Source organism: Bombina bombina, chromosome 1 (assembly GCF_027579735.1).
Source record: "Bombina bombina isolate aBomBom1 chromosome 1, aBomBom1.pri, whole genome shotgun sequence".
In the NCBI taxonomy this organism is placed as follows: domain Eukaryota; kingdom Metazoa; phylum Chordata; class Amphibia; order Anura; family Bombinatoridae; genus Bombina; species Bombina bombina.
The window spans coordinates 1,179,574,408-1,179,591,813 of NC_069499.1; the positions used below are offsets into that span (position 1 = coordinate 1,179,574,408).

Consider the following 17,406-nt stretch of genomic DNA (forward strand, 5'->3'; position numbering starts at 1 on the left):
TAATTACATTGTAGCTAGTTTAGGATTTATTTTTATTTTACAGGCAAGTTTGTATTTATTTTAACTAGGTAGAATAGTTATTAAATAGTTATTAACTATTTAATAGCTACATAGTTAAAATAAGTACAAATTTACCTGTAAAATAAACCTAAACCTAAGTTACAATTACACCTAACACTACACTATAATTAAATTAATTCCCTAAACTAACTACAATTAAATACAATTAAATTAAATCAACTAAATTACGGAAAAAAACACACTAAATAACAGAAAATAAAAGAGTAATTACAAGAATTTTAAACTAATTACACCTACAGTAATCCCCCCTAATAAAATAAAAAAGCCCCCCCAAAATAATAAAATTCCCTACCGTATACTAAATTACAAATAGCCCTTAAAATGGCCTTTTGCTGGGCATTGCCCCAAAGTAATCAGCTCTTTTACCTGTAAAAAAACAACAACAATACCCCCCAACATTAAAACCCACCACCCACACACCCAAACCTACTCTAAAACCCACCCAATCCCCCCTTAATAAAACCTAACACTAACCCCTTGAAGATCACCCTACCCTGAGACGTCTTCACCCAGCCGGATACAAGTGGACCTCCAGAGGGGCAGAAGTCTTCATCCGATCCGGGCAGAAGAGGACATCCAGATGGGAAGAAGTCTTCATCCAGCCGGCATCTATTATTTTTGGGGGCTTTTTTATTTTATTAGGAGGATTAGATTAGGTGTAATTAGTTTAAAAAAATTGTGATTATTTTTTTATTTTCTGTAATTTAGTGGGGTTTTTTTTGTACTTTAGTTTATTTAATTCAATTGTATTTAATTGTAGTTAGTTTAGGCAATTAATTTAATGATAGTGTAGTGTTAGGTGTAATTGTAATTTAGGTTAGGATTTATTTTACAGGTAAATTTGTACTTATTTTAACTAGGAAGTTATTTAGTAACTATTGTACCTAGTTAAAATAAATACAAACTTGCCTGTAAAATAAAAATAAACCGTAAGATAGATACAAATGTAACAATTAGTTATATTGTAGCTAGCTTATGGTTTATTTTATAGGTAAGTATTTAGTTTTAAATAGGATTAATTTATTTAATTGTAGTAATTTTATTTCGTTTTATTTAAATTATATTTAAGTTAGGGGGGTGTTAGACTTAGGTTTAGACTTAGGTTTAGGGGTTAATAAATTTAATATAGTAGCGGTGATGATGGTGGCGGCAGATTAGGGGTTAATAAATGTAGGTAGGTTGCGGCGACATTGGGGGGCAGATTAGGGGTTAATAAATAGTATGTAGGTGTCGGGGGCGCAGATTAGTGGTTCATAGGGATAATGTAGGTGGCGGCGGTGTCCGGAGCGGCAGATTAGGGGTTAATAAATATAATGCAGGTGTCGGCGATGTCGGGGGCGGCAGATTAGGGGTTAATAAGTGTAAGATTAGGGGTGTTTAGACTCGGGGTTCATGTTAGGGTGTTAGGTGTAGACATAAAATGTATTTCCCCATAGGAATCAATGGGGCTGGGTTAGGAGCTGAACGCTGCTTTTTTGCAGGTGTTAGGTTTTTTTTCCAGCTGAATCTGCCCCATTGTTTCCTATGGGGAAATCGTCCACAGCACATTTAGCCAGTTCACCGCTACCGTAAGCAGCGCTGGTATTACAGTGAGATGTGGAGCTAAATTTTGCTCAACGCTCACTTTTTAGAGGATAACGCCGGGTTGAAAAAAACCCTGTAATACCAGCGTTGTTTTAAGTGAGTGGTGAGAAAAAAAGAAGCGTTAGCACCGCAAGCTTTACTGACAAAAACTCGTAATCTAGCCGTTAATCTTGTTCTTAAAGTTTTGCAACAGGCTCGTTTGAGCCTATGCATTCTATAGATATTAAGTTATCTTGTAAAGTTTTGTTTCTTACAGCTATCTCTTCTGCTCAAAGAGTTTCTGAACTTTCTGTTTTACAGTGCGACTCGACTTATCTTATATTTCATGCCGATAAGGCTGTTCTTCGCAAAAAGTTAGTTTTTCTTCCGAAGGTTGTGTCGGACAGAAATATTAATCAGGAGATTGTGGTTCCTTCTTTGTGCCCCGATCCTTCTTCTCATAAGGAACGTCTGTTGCACAACTTGGATGTTGTGTGTTCCCTAAAATTTTATTTGCAGGCGACTAAGGACTTTCATCAGTGTCCTGTATTGATTGTTTGTTTTTCTGGAAAAACGTAAGGGTCAGAAAGCTACGGCTACTTCTCTTTCTCTCTGGTTGAGAAGTGTTATTCGTTTTGCATATTAGACCGCTTCACAGCAGCCTCCTGAGAGAATCACAGCTCATTCTACTAGGGCTGTTTCTTCTTCTTGGGCCTTCAAGAACGAAGCTTCTGTTGAGCAGATGTGCAAGGCTGCTACTTGGTCATCTTTGCATAGTTTTTCAAAATTTTGATACTTTTGCCTCAGCTGAGGCCTCTTTTTGGGGAAAGGTTCTGCAAGCTGTGGTGCCTTCTATTTCGTTATTCCTGTCTTAGCCCTCCCTAGTCCTCCGTATCCTTTTGCTTGGGTATTGGTTCCCAACAGTAACTGAGGACTTTGTGGACTCACTGTATCTAAGGAAAGAAAGCAAAATTTATGCTTACCTGATAAATTTCTTTCTTTCTGGATACAGTGAGTCCCCGGCCCACCCGGTATTTAAAGGGAAACTGAACTCAATTTCTTTTGTGATTCAGATAGTGTCAGGGTTTTTCCCTGTTGTGTTTGCCATGTGCTGCTGGCAGCCATTTTACTCACCTCTCTTCCTGACTCTGGTGCATTGTGGGGGATGCTGCTCATTTCCTGCACTTCCTTTTATGGCCAGGCTGGTGTGCATCATCTGTGTGAGACAGGAAGCAGTCTCAGAATTGTGATGACATCACTTATTATTTAAAGGGCCTCTGTTCAGTATGCTTTGCCTTTGCGATGTCTCAGACCTGTTTGTGAGAGTTCCTGTGTATTACCTGGCTGTCTGACATCCTTCCTGGTTCCTGATCCCTGGCTTGTTCCTGACTCTGCTGTTTTCCTTGTTCCTGATTCCGGCTCGTCTGACTATTCGCTTTGGCTCCTGACTCGGCTCGTCTGACTGCCAGCTCTGGTTTTGACTCCTGGCTTGTTATTTGACTTGTGGACTTTTTATTATTTTTTGTTATTAATAAAGGTGTGATTATTTTTGCACTTCTCATCTCAGTCTGTTTCCTGGCACCCTGACAGATAGAGCATGCAATTTTAAGCAACTTTCTAATTTACCCCTATTATCAAATATTCTTCATTCTCTTGGTATCTTTATTTGAAAAGCAAGAATGTACGTTTAGACACCAGACCATTTTTGGGGAACAACCTGGGTTGTTCTTGCTGATTGGTGGATAAATTCACCCACCAATAAACAAGTGCTGTCCAGGGTCCTGAATTAAAAAAAGGCTGGCTCCTTAGCTTAGATGCCTTCTTTTTCAAATAAAGATAGCAAGAGAACGAAGAAAAAATCATAATAGGAGTAAATTAGAAAGTTGCTTAAAATTGCATGCTCTATCTGAATCACGAAAGAGAAATTATTTGGGTTTAGTGTCCCTTTAAAGGGACATGATACCCACAGTTTTTCTTTCATGATTTAGAAAGAGAATGCAATTTTAAACATCTTTCTAATTTACTTATATTATCTAATTTGTTTTATTCTCTTGATATTCTTTGCTGAAAAGCATATCTAGATATGCTCAGCAGCTGCTGATTGGTTGCTGCACATAGAAGCCTCGTGTGATTGGCTCACCATGTGCATTGCTTTTTCTTCAACTAAGGATATCTAAAAAATGAAGCAAAATAAATAATAGAAGTAAATTGTAATGTTGTTTAAATTTCTATTCTCTATCTGAATCATGAAAGAAAGATTTTGGGTTTAGTGGCCCTTTAAGTTCCACACTGCCATTGGATGCACACTCTAGTGACCTTTTTTTTTTTAACTGTTGTTCCTAATTGGCCACAGCAGAGAAGGTAACCTAAGTTACAACATGGTAGCTCCCATTGTTTTATAGACACTTAAACTTTATACTTATTTTGTCAATATTTAAAACAGTTAATGGAACTTTAAAACATACATCTACATGTTATTCTCAGACTAATATTTTCTTTGAATGCTTCATTCTATCTATCATTTATTTAGTGGCCTATTTATGAAAGGCCTGTCGGACATGATCCGACATTTGGAATCAGGTCCGACAGACCTCGCTAAATGCGGAGAGCAATACGCTCTCCGCATTCAGCATTGCACCAGCAGCTCTTGTGAACTGCTGGTGCAACGCCGCCCCCTGCAGATTTGCGGACAATCGGCCGCTAGCAGGGGGGTGTCAATCAACCCGATCGTATTTTGAATTGCGGCGATGTCTGTCCGCCTCCTCAGAGCAGGCGGACAGGTTATGGAGCAGCTGTCTTTAGACCGCTGCTCCATAACTTGTGTTTCTGGCGAGTCTGAAGGCTCGCCAGAAACACGGCCCTCAAGCTCCATACGGAGCTTGATAAATGGGCCCCTTGGTGTTTAATGTCCCTTTAATATAATTAACAAATAAGCACTTACCTCTATTCTGTTCAGTTATGATTTGGAAAGCAAAATCAAGCTCATCTTCATCAACGCTGGCAGTTGATTACTTTGAGTTTTTAAATTGATCATTAAACAGTTTAGTCTTATGTGCTTGCTGTTTACATTGATCATCATGGGTTGCAGTATACATCAGGATTAAACTTCCTGTGCTGGCTTTTATAGGTACCCTTGGGTTTGTTGGGATAATGAGTTTATTCAAATGCTCAACAAATATTGGTTGTCAGTACATCTAGAATGTTGTTCCTGGTGCCCTGACTGCATTTTTTGAAGGGTAGAAAATAGTGTGTGTCTAAAGGAATCAAATGGTTAAAATCAAGTCAACATCTGTGATAGGCAATCAAAGTTTTAAATCATTGCTCCGTGTGTCACACAACAGTCATTTATTGCTATGTCGTGATACAGTCAAACAAGGTGATAAATGGCTCCTGCGTCCTCCCCTTTCTCTCTGTCATGCACAAATTCAAAAGTTAGTTGAGTACTTTTGAGCAATGTTACAATAATGTAATTTTAACAGTTTAAAGAAACAGTAAAGTAATTTAATGATTCAAATAGAGCATGCAATTTAAAAAAAAAATGTAATCTTAATTCTAACATCTAATTTACTTTGTTAAAAAGTACCTAGGTAGACTCATGAGCAGTAATGCAGTGGTAGAAGCTAGCTGCTCTTTGATGGCTGGATATGTATACCTCTTGCATGTCAATAAGATGAAGCAAATGTGATAATACCAATAAATTGGAAAGTTTAAAATTGTTTGCGGTATCTGAATCATGAAAGAAAAAAAATTGGGTTTCTTGTGCCTTTAAAGAGACATTAAACACTAAATAAATGATAGAATGATGCATTCAAATAAAATATTAGTCTGAGAATACTATGTAGATGTACTTTTTAAAGTTTTTCATTAGCTGTTTATGTATTGGCAAACTAAGTGTAAAGCTTAAGTGTCTATAAAACAATGGGAGCTGCCATGTTGTAACTTAGGTTACCTTCTCTGTTGTGGTCAATTAGAGACAGTTATAAATATGTCACTAGAGTGTGCAGCCAATGGCTGTGTGGAAAAGAACAGTGTTCTGCACTTCCATTTCAAACAGGAACTGAAAAGCTCACAATTTCAGAATGGATATACAGGAAAAGCTGACAAAATAAATAATGGAAGTATATTGTAGATTTTTTTTTATTTATATAGTTGATCATTTGATATTACAATCTTTTTATGTGTAGTGTATTTTTTAATTGATATCCTTGGTCCTTTTTGTGCCGGCAGGTGGCTGCTCCTTGGAAACCGACTGCGCCTTTGAACCAGATTACCCTATTACACCTCTTCCTGTCACAGAAGGCATGCAGCACATCCGCATGATGGAGGGCATGTCCCGCTCTCTGCCGTCCTCCCCACTTCTCACCCACCAGGCTATCAGTATGAGACTTCAGCCTGTCAAGAAACTGACTGGTAAGAGATGACTTTAGGCCCTTATAACTTGTGCCATGTGTTGTACATTAATGGCAGAAGCATTATTCTGTTATACATGGAAATCAATAATCATATGAATGCAGTTTCTGTAGTACACAGCGTAGCAGTGTAATAAAAGAAGTCTAAGAAGCCTAGCCCCTGGTAGTATAATGGGAGACCCTGTCTCAAGAAGTTTACAGTCTAATTGTTTCATTCTTATGCTGTTTTACATATGTCTGTATACAAAAACTTGTGCATGGCTCTTAAACAATTTCATATACATTTGTTAAGCCCTAGGGTGAAGTGTATGTGTATTCTTATTAACGGTCAAAACTGTACGTTTACCTCATTGACTGGCAGGGTCTGTAGCTAAATATCTATTTAGGATTATTTACTCCTATTTGGGTGTTTATTGCATTGTGAATATGTGTGTGTTGTGCATTATACACCTTATTTGTGCTGCATTGTGTACCTGTCTGTATATTGGATTCTGCGTCTTTATCCCTGCTGGATTATATACAATGTATGTGTTTGCTGCATTATGTATGAATGTGCCCCTTTGCTACATTTTCCAGATGTGTGCAAGATTTGTTTTCCATGCATTGCATAATTTATATACCTGTGACAGGTGTGTAAAAACTGTGTTCTAAAAGGTATATTTAAAAATGTATATTGTATTGCTATGCAGGTTCCAACTACTTTGCTCCTTAAAATCTGTATATTTTTGTAATCCCCTATGTCGGGTTGCATATTTGTTTGCATTCTGCTTTTTATATGAGTGCCAATGCTTTACCACACGTCTATGCAGCTGTATGTAGTGATGTATATGTTGCATTATGTATTTTTTGTCTGCTTATTTACGTGCATGTGATTATGCTGCACTACATACTTATCTGTCTGTATACTGCATTATACACCAGTGTGTGCATAGTGCATTATATGTCTGTATTATTATAGTACATATATAACATTATAATATATTTACATGTTTACTGGATATTTAGCTGTGTGTATTTTACTATGTATATCGTAAAGTAGTCTATAAATAAAATACGTGTATATAGTTATATGTGCTTGTGTACTATAGGTATATACAAATTCTTAATACATTTAGCAGCTACAAAGGGTATTTATATGTTGTGTGTGTGTGTGTGTGTGTGTGTATGGATGCCTATGTATGTGTATGGATGTGTGTGTGTAAACAGTTAGTGCCCTCCAACAAGAACATTGTGCATGTATATATGTATTATAGATATATAAAGAGAGAGTTGATATGTGTGTGTGTGTGTGTGTGTATACTTATGCCTACATGTGTGTGCATGTCTGAGTGTGTATTAAAGGGACAGTCTACACCAGAATTTGTACTGTTTAAAAAGATAGTTAATCCCTTTTATTACCCATTCCCTAGTTTTGCATAACCAACAGTCTTATATTAATACACTTTTTACCTCTGATTATCTTGTATCTAAGCCTCTGCAAACTGCCCCCTTATTCCAGTTCTTTTGACAGACATCCATTTTAGCCAATCAAAGCTGGTTCACTGGAACTCCACGTGCGTGAGCACAGTGTTATCTATATGACACACATGAACTAACACCCTCTAGTGGTGAAAAACTGTCAAAATGCCCTGAGAGAAGAGGCGGCCTTCAAGGGCTTAGAAACTTGCATATGAACCTCCTTGGTTTAGCTTTCAACTAAGAATACCAAGAGAACGAGACTGTCCCTTTAATGAAGTGGCATGTGTAAGCAGTGAATACCTTCCAACAAAAATATGGAGAGAGTGTGTGTGTGTTTTTATGGGCTCTTTATTTGCAAAGAGATGAATTGAAGGTGAATTGTAGATCATTTGAAATTGATTATTAACTATCCATTATGAAGGGCCAAACCCAGTGAGTATTTCCAGTAAGAAGAGCTAAGTTAGCCCTGCACAATGCCTAGTTAATGCTGCATACAATTCACCTGCAACTGACCTATTTTAGGTGGAACATTAATACTTATGCAATGTGCAGGACTAACCCAGCTCTTCTTGCATGAGATACTCACTGGGTTTGGCCATATAATGCATAGTTAATGGGAGTAATAGAAGTGTTTCAATTCACCTCTTAATGAATAGACCCCTATGTGTGTAAGCTGGAAGGTAGATACATGCACATGAAAATGGGGGTTTTACCACTTCCCTCAGATATGCAGGAGTGCATCCCTTCCTGCAATACTTTACTCAGTGATTGTTGGATCAGTGTAGGAGCTTGTTTATATCTTTGACTGGCGACAGCACAGGAGACAGGATACATTTACTGAATAAGCTTTTTTTTAATTAAGCCAAGGGGTTGCTCTGATAGAGCAAAAAAAAAATGTTGCTATTAAAATATCAGCGTAAATGTTTTTGTAAATCATTTATTTTGTATGCAGAACATTTGCAGTGCTAATTTGCTCAACACACACACGCACAAACACACACACACGCACAAACACACACACACGCACAAACACACACACACGCACAAACACACACACACGCACAAACACACACACACGCACAAACACACACACACGCACAAACACAATTTAAAAAATTATGATGACTGAAATAGTAAATCTGTATCTCGAGTGGATTTACAAATGTGTCCAGTGGCTATTCATATGGATTTTAATGGCTTAGAAAACCAAGCCCAAATCACCTTGTGTGTTAAAATTTTGTGGCTCTTATGAATTGGAATGAGGCCATTGTGGTAGCAGATTTGATATGTGGTTATATCACTCTTGTACTGTAGCGTGTATACTATAGTATATGAGAGCTCCTTACTCTTACCTGTCCACTGTAATTTCCTTCATGCACACTGTCATCCAAGTCTGGTCTCTCTTCCCGTGAGACTCTGTGTACAGCTTTCTTCTGTCTTTTTCTATAAATAATAAAAGCAAGTGCCACATGTTTAGCACTATTATATAATGGCATGCCAGAGTTAACTGTTTCCACCAGGGGTTTGTAGTATCTGGGTGTTTTTATAAGATAGACACATACATTACGCTAGTGGAATAATCCTGCCCAACCGTGTAATTGTATATTTCATCAGCCATTGTAGTTTCTGAAACGTATAGCTGCTTCTTATGTTATGCTAGTGGGATATAGGTGATCCTTCCCTATCTAGTGAGCAGGCATTTATTTTTTCTGCAAGCTGAAAAATGACTTCCAATTTTATTAACCCCATTTTGTAAACCCTGTGCTTGATGAAACCGTCTTGTCACAGATATATTTTCACTGAACTGTAGCATGTACCTAATGACACATGGCTATTGCTGGGGTGCTGAGGCAAGGCAAGTGTATACTCTGTGTCCAGGAAAAGTTTGTCTACACCGGGTGACAGTAAGTCATGTAGAGCACTGTATGAATATATTGAGGCCTACTTATCAAGCCGTCAATTGTGCTGCATTCGACGGCACCAATACGCTCGACTAACATCGCTGCCGTGGACCTGAATACGCTCCCCATATTTAACAAAAAAGCTGTCAAAAAGCCGCGCACCAAGTACGGGGCGATGAGCAGCGCACTGTTGTTAACTAACACTCATCGATCTCGCTGCTATTCGGCTTTTTCACAGCTTTATTTGTATACTGTCACTAAACACCACCACTATACTTAACTGTTTAACCCCTATTCCGCCGCTTCCTGATCCCGCCGCAACTAAATAAAGTTATTAACCCCTATCCCGCTGCTCCCGGAGCCCACGCCACTCTAATAAAGTTATTAACCCCTATCTCGCCGCCAAATACATTATGTTCTTAACCCATAATCTGCCGCCCCCTACACTGCCGCCACCTACATTATATTATTAACCCCTATCCCGCCGCTCACGGAGCCCACCACAACTAAATAAAGTTATTAACCCCTAAACCGCCAGCCCCCCACATCGCCATAAACTAAATTAACCTATTAACCCCTAAACCTAACAACCCGCTAACTGTACATTAAATATTAACTCATCCCTATCTTATAATAAATTTAAACTTGCCTTTAAAATTAAATTAAACTATATTAAACTACTAATTAAACTACCCTAACTATTATACTAAATTACATTAAACTATATTAAACTAATAATTAATATACCCTAACTATTAGACTAAATTACATTAAACTACAAATTAAATTAACTATATTATATATTTAAACACCTATCCCTACTCAAATAATTTAAATCTACACTAAAAAATTGCAAAGTTACAAATAACAAACACCAAGTTACACAAAAAAAATAAACACTAAGTTAAAAAAATAAATTATCAAAGATTTAAACTAATTACACCTAATCTAAGGGCCCTATGAAAATAAAAAAGCCCCCCCAAAATAAAAAAACCCTCAACCTACAATAAACTACAAATAGCCCTTAAAAGGGCCTTTTGCAGGGCAATGCCCCAAAGAAATCAGCTCTTTTACCTGTAAATAAAAAATACAAACACCCCCCCAACAGTAAAACCCACCACCCACACAACCAAACCCCCAAATAAAAACCTAATCTAAAAAAACCTAAGCTCCCCATTGCCCTGAAAAAGGCATTTGGATGGGCATTGCCCTTAAAAGGACATTTAGCTCTATTGCAGCCCAAAACCTAATCTAAAACCCACCCAATAAACCCTTAAAAAAATCCTGACGCTAACCCCAGAAGATTCACTTACAGTTTTGAAGATCCAACATCCATCCTCCAAGAAGTTGGCAGAAGCCTTCATCTAAGGGGCCGAAGTCTTCCTCCAAGCCCGCAGAAGTCTTCATCCAGACGGCATCTTCTATCTTCATCCATCCGGCGCGGAGCGGATCCATCTTCAAGACATCCGACATGGAGCATCCTCTTTGTTCGATGTCTTCTTCCCAAATGAAGGTTCTTTAAATGACGTCATCCAAGATGGCATCCCTTACATTCCGATTGGCTGATAGAATTCTGTCAGCCAATCGGAATTAAGGTTGAAAAAACCTATTGGCTGTTGCAATCAGCCAATAGGATTGAGGTTTCATCCTGTTGGCTGATCCAATCAGCCAATAGAATGCAAGCTCAATCCTATTGGCTGATTGGATCAGCCAATAGGATGAAAACTCAATCCTACTGGCTGATTGCAACAGCCAATAGGATTTTTTCAACCTTAATTCCAAATGGCTGATAGAATTCTATCAGCAAATCGGAATCTCAGGGATGCCATCTTGGATGACGTCATTTAAAGGAACCTTCATTTGGGAAGAAGACGTCGAACAAAGAGGATGCTCCGCGTTGGATGTCTTGAAGATAGAGCCCCTCAGCGCCAGATGGATGAAGATAGAAGATGCCGCCTGGATGAAGACTTCTGCGGGCTTGGAGGATGACTTCGGCCGCTTGGATGAAGACTTCTGCCGGCTTCTTGGAGGATGGATGTCTGATCTTCAAAACTGTAAGTAAATCTTCTGGGGTTAGTGTTTTTTTAAGGGTTTATTGGGTGGGTTTTAGTTTTAGATTAGGTTTTGGGCTGCAATAGGGCTAAATGCCCTTTTAAGGGCAAAGCCCATCCAAATGCCCCTTTTCAGGGGGTGTTTGTATTTTTTATTTACAGGTAAAAGAGCTGATTTCTTTGGGGCAATGCCCTGAAAAAAGCCCTTTTAAGGGCTATTTGTAGTTTATTGTAGGTTAGGGTTTTTTTATTTGGGCGGGGGGCTTTTTTATTTTCATAGGTCCCTTAGATTAGGTGTAATTAGTTTAAATCTTTGATAATTTATTTTTTATTTTTTTGTAACTTAGTGTTTGTTATTTTTTGTTTTTGTAACAGTAATTTATTAGTGTAGATTTAAATTATTTGAGTAGGGTTAGGTGTTTAAATATATAATATAGTTTATTTAATTTGTAGTTTAATGTAATTTTAGTATAAAAGTTAGGGTAGATTAATCATTAATTTAATATAGTTTAATATAATTTAGTCTAATAGTTAGGGTAGATTAATTATTAGTTTAATATAGTTTAATGTAATTTTAGTATAATAGGGTAGGTTAATTAATAGTTTAATATAGTTTAATTTAATTCTAAAGGGAAGTTTTAATTTATTATAAGATAGGGATGAGTTAATATTTCCAATAAAGTTAGCGGGTTGTTAGGTTTAGGGGTTAATAGTTTAATTTAGTTTATGGCGATGTGGGGGGTTGGCGGTTTAGGGGTTAATAGGTTTAGTAAGTGCTAGTGATGTGGGAGGCCAGGGGTTTAGGGGTTAATACATTTATTTAGTTTCGGTGGGGTCCGGGAGTGGCGGGATAGGGGTTAATAACTTTTATTTAGGTGGCGGCGGTGTCGGGATGGCAGAATAGGGGTTAATAAGTATAATGTAGGTGGCGGCGGTGTCGGGCTGCAGATTAGGGATTAATAAGTATAATGTAGGTGGCGGCGGTGTAGGGGCAGCAGATTAGGGGTTAGTAAGTATTATGTAGGTGGCGGCGGTGTAGGGGCGGCAGATTAGGGGTGTTTAGACTTGGGGTATATGTTAGGGTGTTAGGTATAAACGTAACTTTTATTCTCCCATAGGAATCAATGGGGTATTGGGCAGCAGCGAACATGAGCTTTCACTGCTTTCAGACTCCCATTGATTCCTATGGCATCCACCGCCTCCAGGGCGGCGGATTGAAAACCAGGTACGCTGGGCCGGAATAGTGGCGAGCGTACCTGTTAGATATTTGATAACTAGCAAAAGTAGTCAGATAGTGCGAATTTGCATTCGGAACATCTGTAGTGACGTAAGCATCGATCTGTGTTGGACTGAGACCTGCGGATCGTATGTTACGTCACAAATTTCTACTTTTGCCGGTCTGTAGGCTTTGATAAATAAGGCAAATCAAGCTCTCCACAATTACGCTGCAGAATTCCAGCGTATTTGCAGTTGACGGCTTGATAAATAGGCCTCGTGTCCCCAGTAATGTAGTGGCTATACATTGCTGCAGTTCTTTTAATACAGCATTGCAGAACATTGTTTTATAACATACCATTTTAATGCCTTTGTACAGAGCAGAGTAGATAGTGGTGCAGATTTTTAACCTGGATATATGACTTTGGGGGGGGGGACATTATAGGTGCAGTTTTACATTGTATATATGCTGCTGTTGTCCAGAGAAGTGTTTGTGCTCTGTAATGTATCAGTTTGCATGTTGTGTAATAATATCATGCTGTGACAGTGAATGTGTTAAGCTTCTCCAGTTGAGCAGTATGTCTCACCATGTATTGTCATGTAGTTGTAATTATTATTCTGCTCCCTCCTCCAACCTGGCAGAGAAGATCAGACAAGCTAAGCACTCATTTCCCGGTCAGTGAGAACAATTCTAGAACCTGCCATATCCCGGGCTATGGAGTAGTGGAGCAAAGCGTCAGTGTTGGGAGGAGTGACGCTCACTCTTCCTGTGCCGCTGGTCCCAGTGACGCACATGCAACTGCTTCTCCAGCCCCAGCCATTGCACTCCCCCCTCTTTTACCTTGCGTTGTACTTCTCCGGAGGATAAATTAGTCCTCTTGGCTATGTCTGTGAAAATGGTAATGATTTCAGGGGAAGGGGGATCATATATGTCCTAAAGTGATGCTGTTATTTTATTGGTAATAAAACATTTTAATGTATTAACATGATCTACTTGCAAATTATACTATATTGTCTACGTTCATAAACTTGTAGATATTCAATATTTCTAAATCAGCTATTTGGCAGTAAGTTTATGTGTGTGTGTGTGTGTGTGTGTGTGTGTGTGTGTGTATATATATATGTATGTATGTATGTATGTGTGTATATATATATATATATATATATAAGGGGACTGCACTCAGAGACTGGACTGGATACACATCCTATGACCCTGCAACAGGCTCAGCCCTGGATGCACAATAGCACTCTCAGGAAGCTGTGCTGTCCCCAGAGTCCCAGGCAGTTAACCTCAGATAAGTCTGGGTGCAAGGCCATGTCTGGGGTTAACTGCCTGGGACTCTGGGGACAGCACAGCTTCCTGAGAGTGCTATTGAGCACCCAGGACTGAGCATGTTGCAGGGTCATTGGATGTATACTCAGTCCAGTCTGAGAGTGCAGTCCCCTTCTGTGTTATGTAATCGCCCTAGACATATACAAAACACGGAAGGGGACTGCACTCTCAGACTGGACTGAGTACACATCCAGTGACCCTGCAACATGCTCAGTCCTGGGTGCTCAATAGTACTCTCAGAAGCTGTGCTGTCCACAGAGTCCCAGGCAGTTAACCCCAGACAAGTCTGGGTGCAAGGCCATGTCTGGGGTTAACTGCCTGGGACTTTGGGGACAGCAGAGCTTCCTGAGAGTGTTATTGAGCACCCAGGACTAAGCATGTTGCAGGGTCATTGGATGCATACTCAGTCCAGTCTGAGAGTGCAGTCCCCTTCCGTGTTTTGTATATGTATAGGGTGATTACATAAGTCTGTGAACTCTTGTCTTGCTCCCAGTTTGTTTGATTGAGAGCTTTCATTTGAATGGCTTTATTAGGGACCCAGGTTTTGGGAGAGACATTGACGTGGTATCTGGGCTTGTCCCATTTGGCCAGATGTGGTAACTAACTCTTCCAGTTTTGCTTATAATCTTAGCTGAGAGCTTGCAAGTGAGTGCTGGAATTTATCTGTGTGCGATATATATATATATATATATATATATATATATATATATATATATATATATATATATATATATACAGTATTTCACAAAAGTGAGTACACCCCTCACATTTTTGTAAATATTTTATTATCTTTTCATGTGACAACACTGAAGAAATGACACTTTGCTACAATGTAAAGTAGTGAGTGTACAGCCTGTATAATAGTGTAAATTTGCTGTTCCCTCAAAATAACTCAACACACAGCCATTAATGTCTAAACCGTAAGCAACAAAAGTGAGTACACCCCTTAGTAGAAATATCCAAATTGCACCCTATTAGTCATTTTTACTCCCCGGTGTCATGTGACTCAGTGTTACAAGGTCTCAGGTGTGAATAGGGAACAGGTGTGTTTGATTTGGTGTTATCGCTCTCACACTCTCTCATACTGGTCACTGGAAGTTCAACATGGCAAAGAATTCTCTGAGGATCTGAAAAAAAGAATTGTTGCTCTACATAAAGATGGCCTAGGCTTATAAAAAGATTACCAAGACCCTGAAACTGAGCTGCTGCACGGTGCAGAAGACCATACAGCGGTTTCACAGGACAGGTTCCACTCAGAACAGGCCTTGCCATGGTTGGCCAAAGAAGTTGAGTGCACATGCTCAGCGTCATATGCAGAGGTTGTCTTTGGGAAATAGATGTATGAGTGCTGCCAGCATTGCTGCAGAGGTTGAAGGGGTGGGGGGGGGGGGTCAGCCTCACAGTGCGCAGACCATAGGCTGCACACTGCATCAAATTGGTCTGCATGGCTGTCGTCCCAGAAGGAAGCCTCTTCTAGAGATGATGCACAAGAGAGCCTGCAAACAGTTTGCTGAAGACAAGCAGACTAAGGACATGGATTACTGGAACAATATCCTGTGGTCCAATGAGACCAAGATAAACTTATTTGGTTCAGATGGTGTCAAGCGTGTGTGGCGGCAACCAGGTGAGGAGTACAAAGACAAGTGTATCTTGCCTACAGTCAAGCATGGTTGTGGGAGTGTCATGGTCTTGGCCTGCATGAGTGCTGTCGGCACTGGGGAGCTACAATTCATTGAGGTAACCATGAATGCCAACATGTACTGTGACATACTGAAGCAGAGCATGATCTCCTCTCTTCGGAGACTGGGCCGCAGGGCAGTATTCCAACATAACGACCCCAAACACACTTCCAAGACGACCACTGCCTTGCTAAAGAAGCTGAGGGTAAAGGTGATGATCTGGCCAAGCATGTCTCCAGACCTAAACCCTATTGAGCATCTGCGGGGCATCCTCAAACGGAATGTGGGGGAGTTTAAGGTCTCTAATATCCACCAGCTCCATGATGTCGTCATGGAGGAGTGGAAGAGGACTCCAGTGGCAACCTGTGAAGCTCTAGTGCACTCTATGCCCAAGAGGGTTAAGGCAGTGCTGGAAAATAATGGTGGCCACACAAAATATTGACACTTTGGGCCCAATTTGGAAATTTCCACTTAGGGGTCTACTCACTTTTGTTGCCAACAGTTTAGATATTAATGGCTGTGTGTTGAGTTATTTTTAAGGGACAGCTAATTTAATTTACACTGTTATACAGGCTGTACACTCACTACTTTACATTGTAGTGTCATTTCTTCAGTATTGTCACATGAAAAGATATAATATTTACAAAAATGTATGTGTATTAGGGCTGCACTATTAATCGTATATGCGATTTAAAACCGTGATTACTCAACCGCAAGAGCATGCAATTTTTTGCTAAAAAAAAAATAAATCTTCAGAAGTGGCTGTACTGCATTGATTTGTATGTGATTTCTTGCAAACCAGCTCCATCTAGTGGCTGCTTTTAGCACACATTTGTAAAATGTCGATTTCACTTTCTGTTTGTGATCTCAGTAACAGCCGATCAATCTATAGAAGTCTAAAAGCAGAACCCATGCAGGAGAGTGAAGAGGAGGGAAAGCCACTTACTTATATTTCCCCCTAGGGACATCTGCGGTCTGAAACTTAGGGTATGTAATCATTATGGAACCTCCCACACAATCTCAAAGAAATCGGATTAAAATAATATATAAATATATAATTCATAATCAATTAACAATTAGTAATTTATTAGATGTATATATGTGGGGTTGTAGACTTAAATAGGGATAGTGATGATATATAATGGACTCTAATTATGTGTTTATAATATATATAAACACATACATACATACACATATATACACACATATATATCTGCACACTCACCATGTGTATTATGGAAATGCTTTTGTTCACTTAGATGTTTATAAAAAGGCTGCTAAATTTATGTCCCTATTCCGGCCATATGGTTCCCTAGTGTTTAATAAGTGGATCCAATATGTTTCCCTTAATTGTAATAGTCTATCTTTACCCCATGACTTAGGTATTTGTTCAATCGCTTTAATAGTGAATTTGTTTGGATTTTTGGTGTGAAATTCCTCGAAATGTCTACTTAGACCATATTTGGATGTTTCTCCCTCTATGTTTTTTTACATGTTCTAGGAGTCTGGTTTTGAGAATTCTCTTGGTTCTACCAATGTAGATTTTTTTACACGTGCATTCTATTCTGTAGACAATGAACTCTAATTTACAGTTCATATAGGATTGAATTGAAATTTGTTTGATGCTGTTGTTGATGATCCATTTGTTTTCTAGTCTATTTTAGCTAATACATTTGCAACATTCACAGTTTTTTTTTTTTTAACTAGTTTAACTAG

The 17,406-nt window shown here is 38.9% G+C and overlaps 1 protein-coding gene across 4 annotated transcripts in view; it reads left to right on the forward strand.

Annotated features, from left to right (window-relative positions):
- TANC2 (tetratricopeptide repeat, ankyrin repeat and coiled-coil containing 2) overlaps nt 1-17,406 on the forward strand; it is a 785,323-nt gene that overhangs the window by 410,990 nt on the left and 356,927 nt on the right. For all 4 annotated transcript variants that reach the window (XM_053699768.1, XM_053699765.1, XM_053699775.1 and 1 more), the window contains one exon: nt 5,872-6,054. In XM_053699768.1, the coding sequence (XP_053555743.1) occupies nt 5,872-6,054 (183 nt within the window). The remainder of the gene's footprint in view (nt 1-5,871; nt 6,055-17,406) is intronic.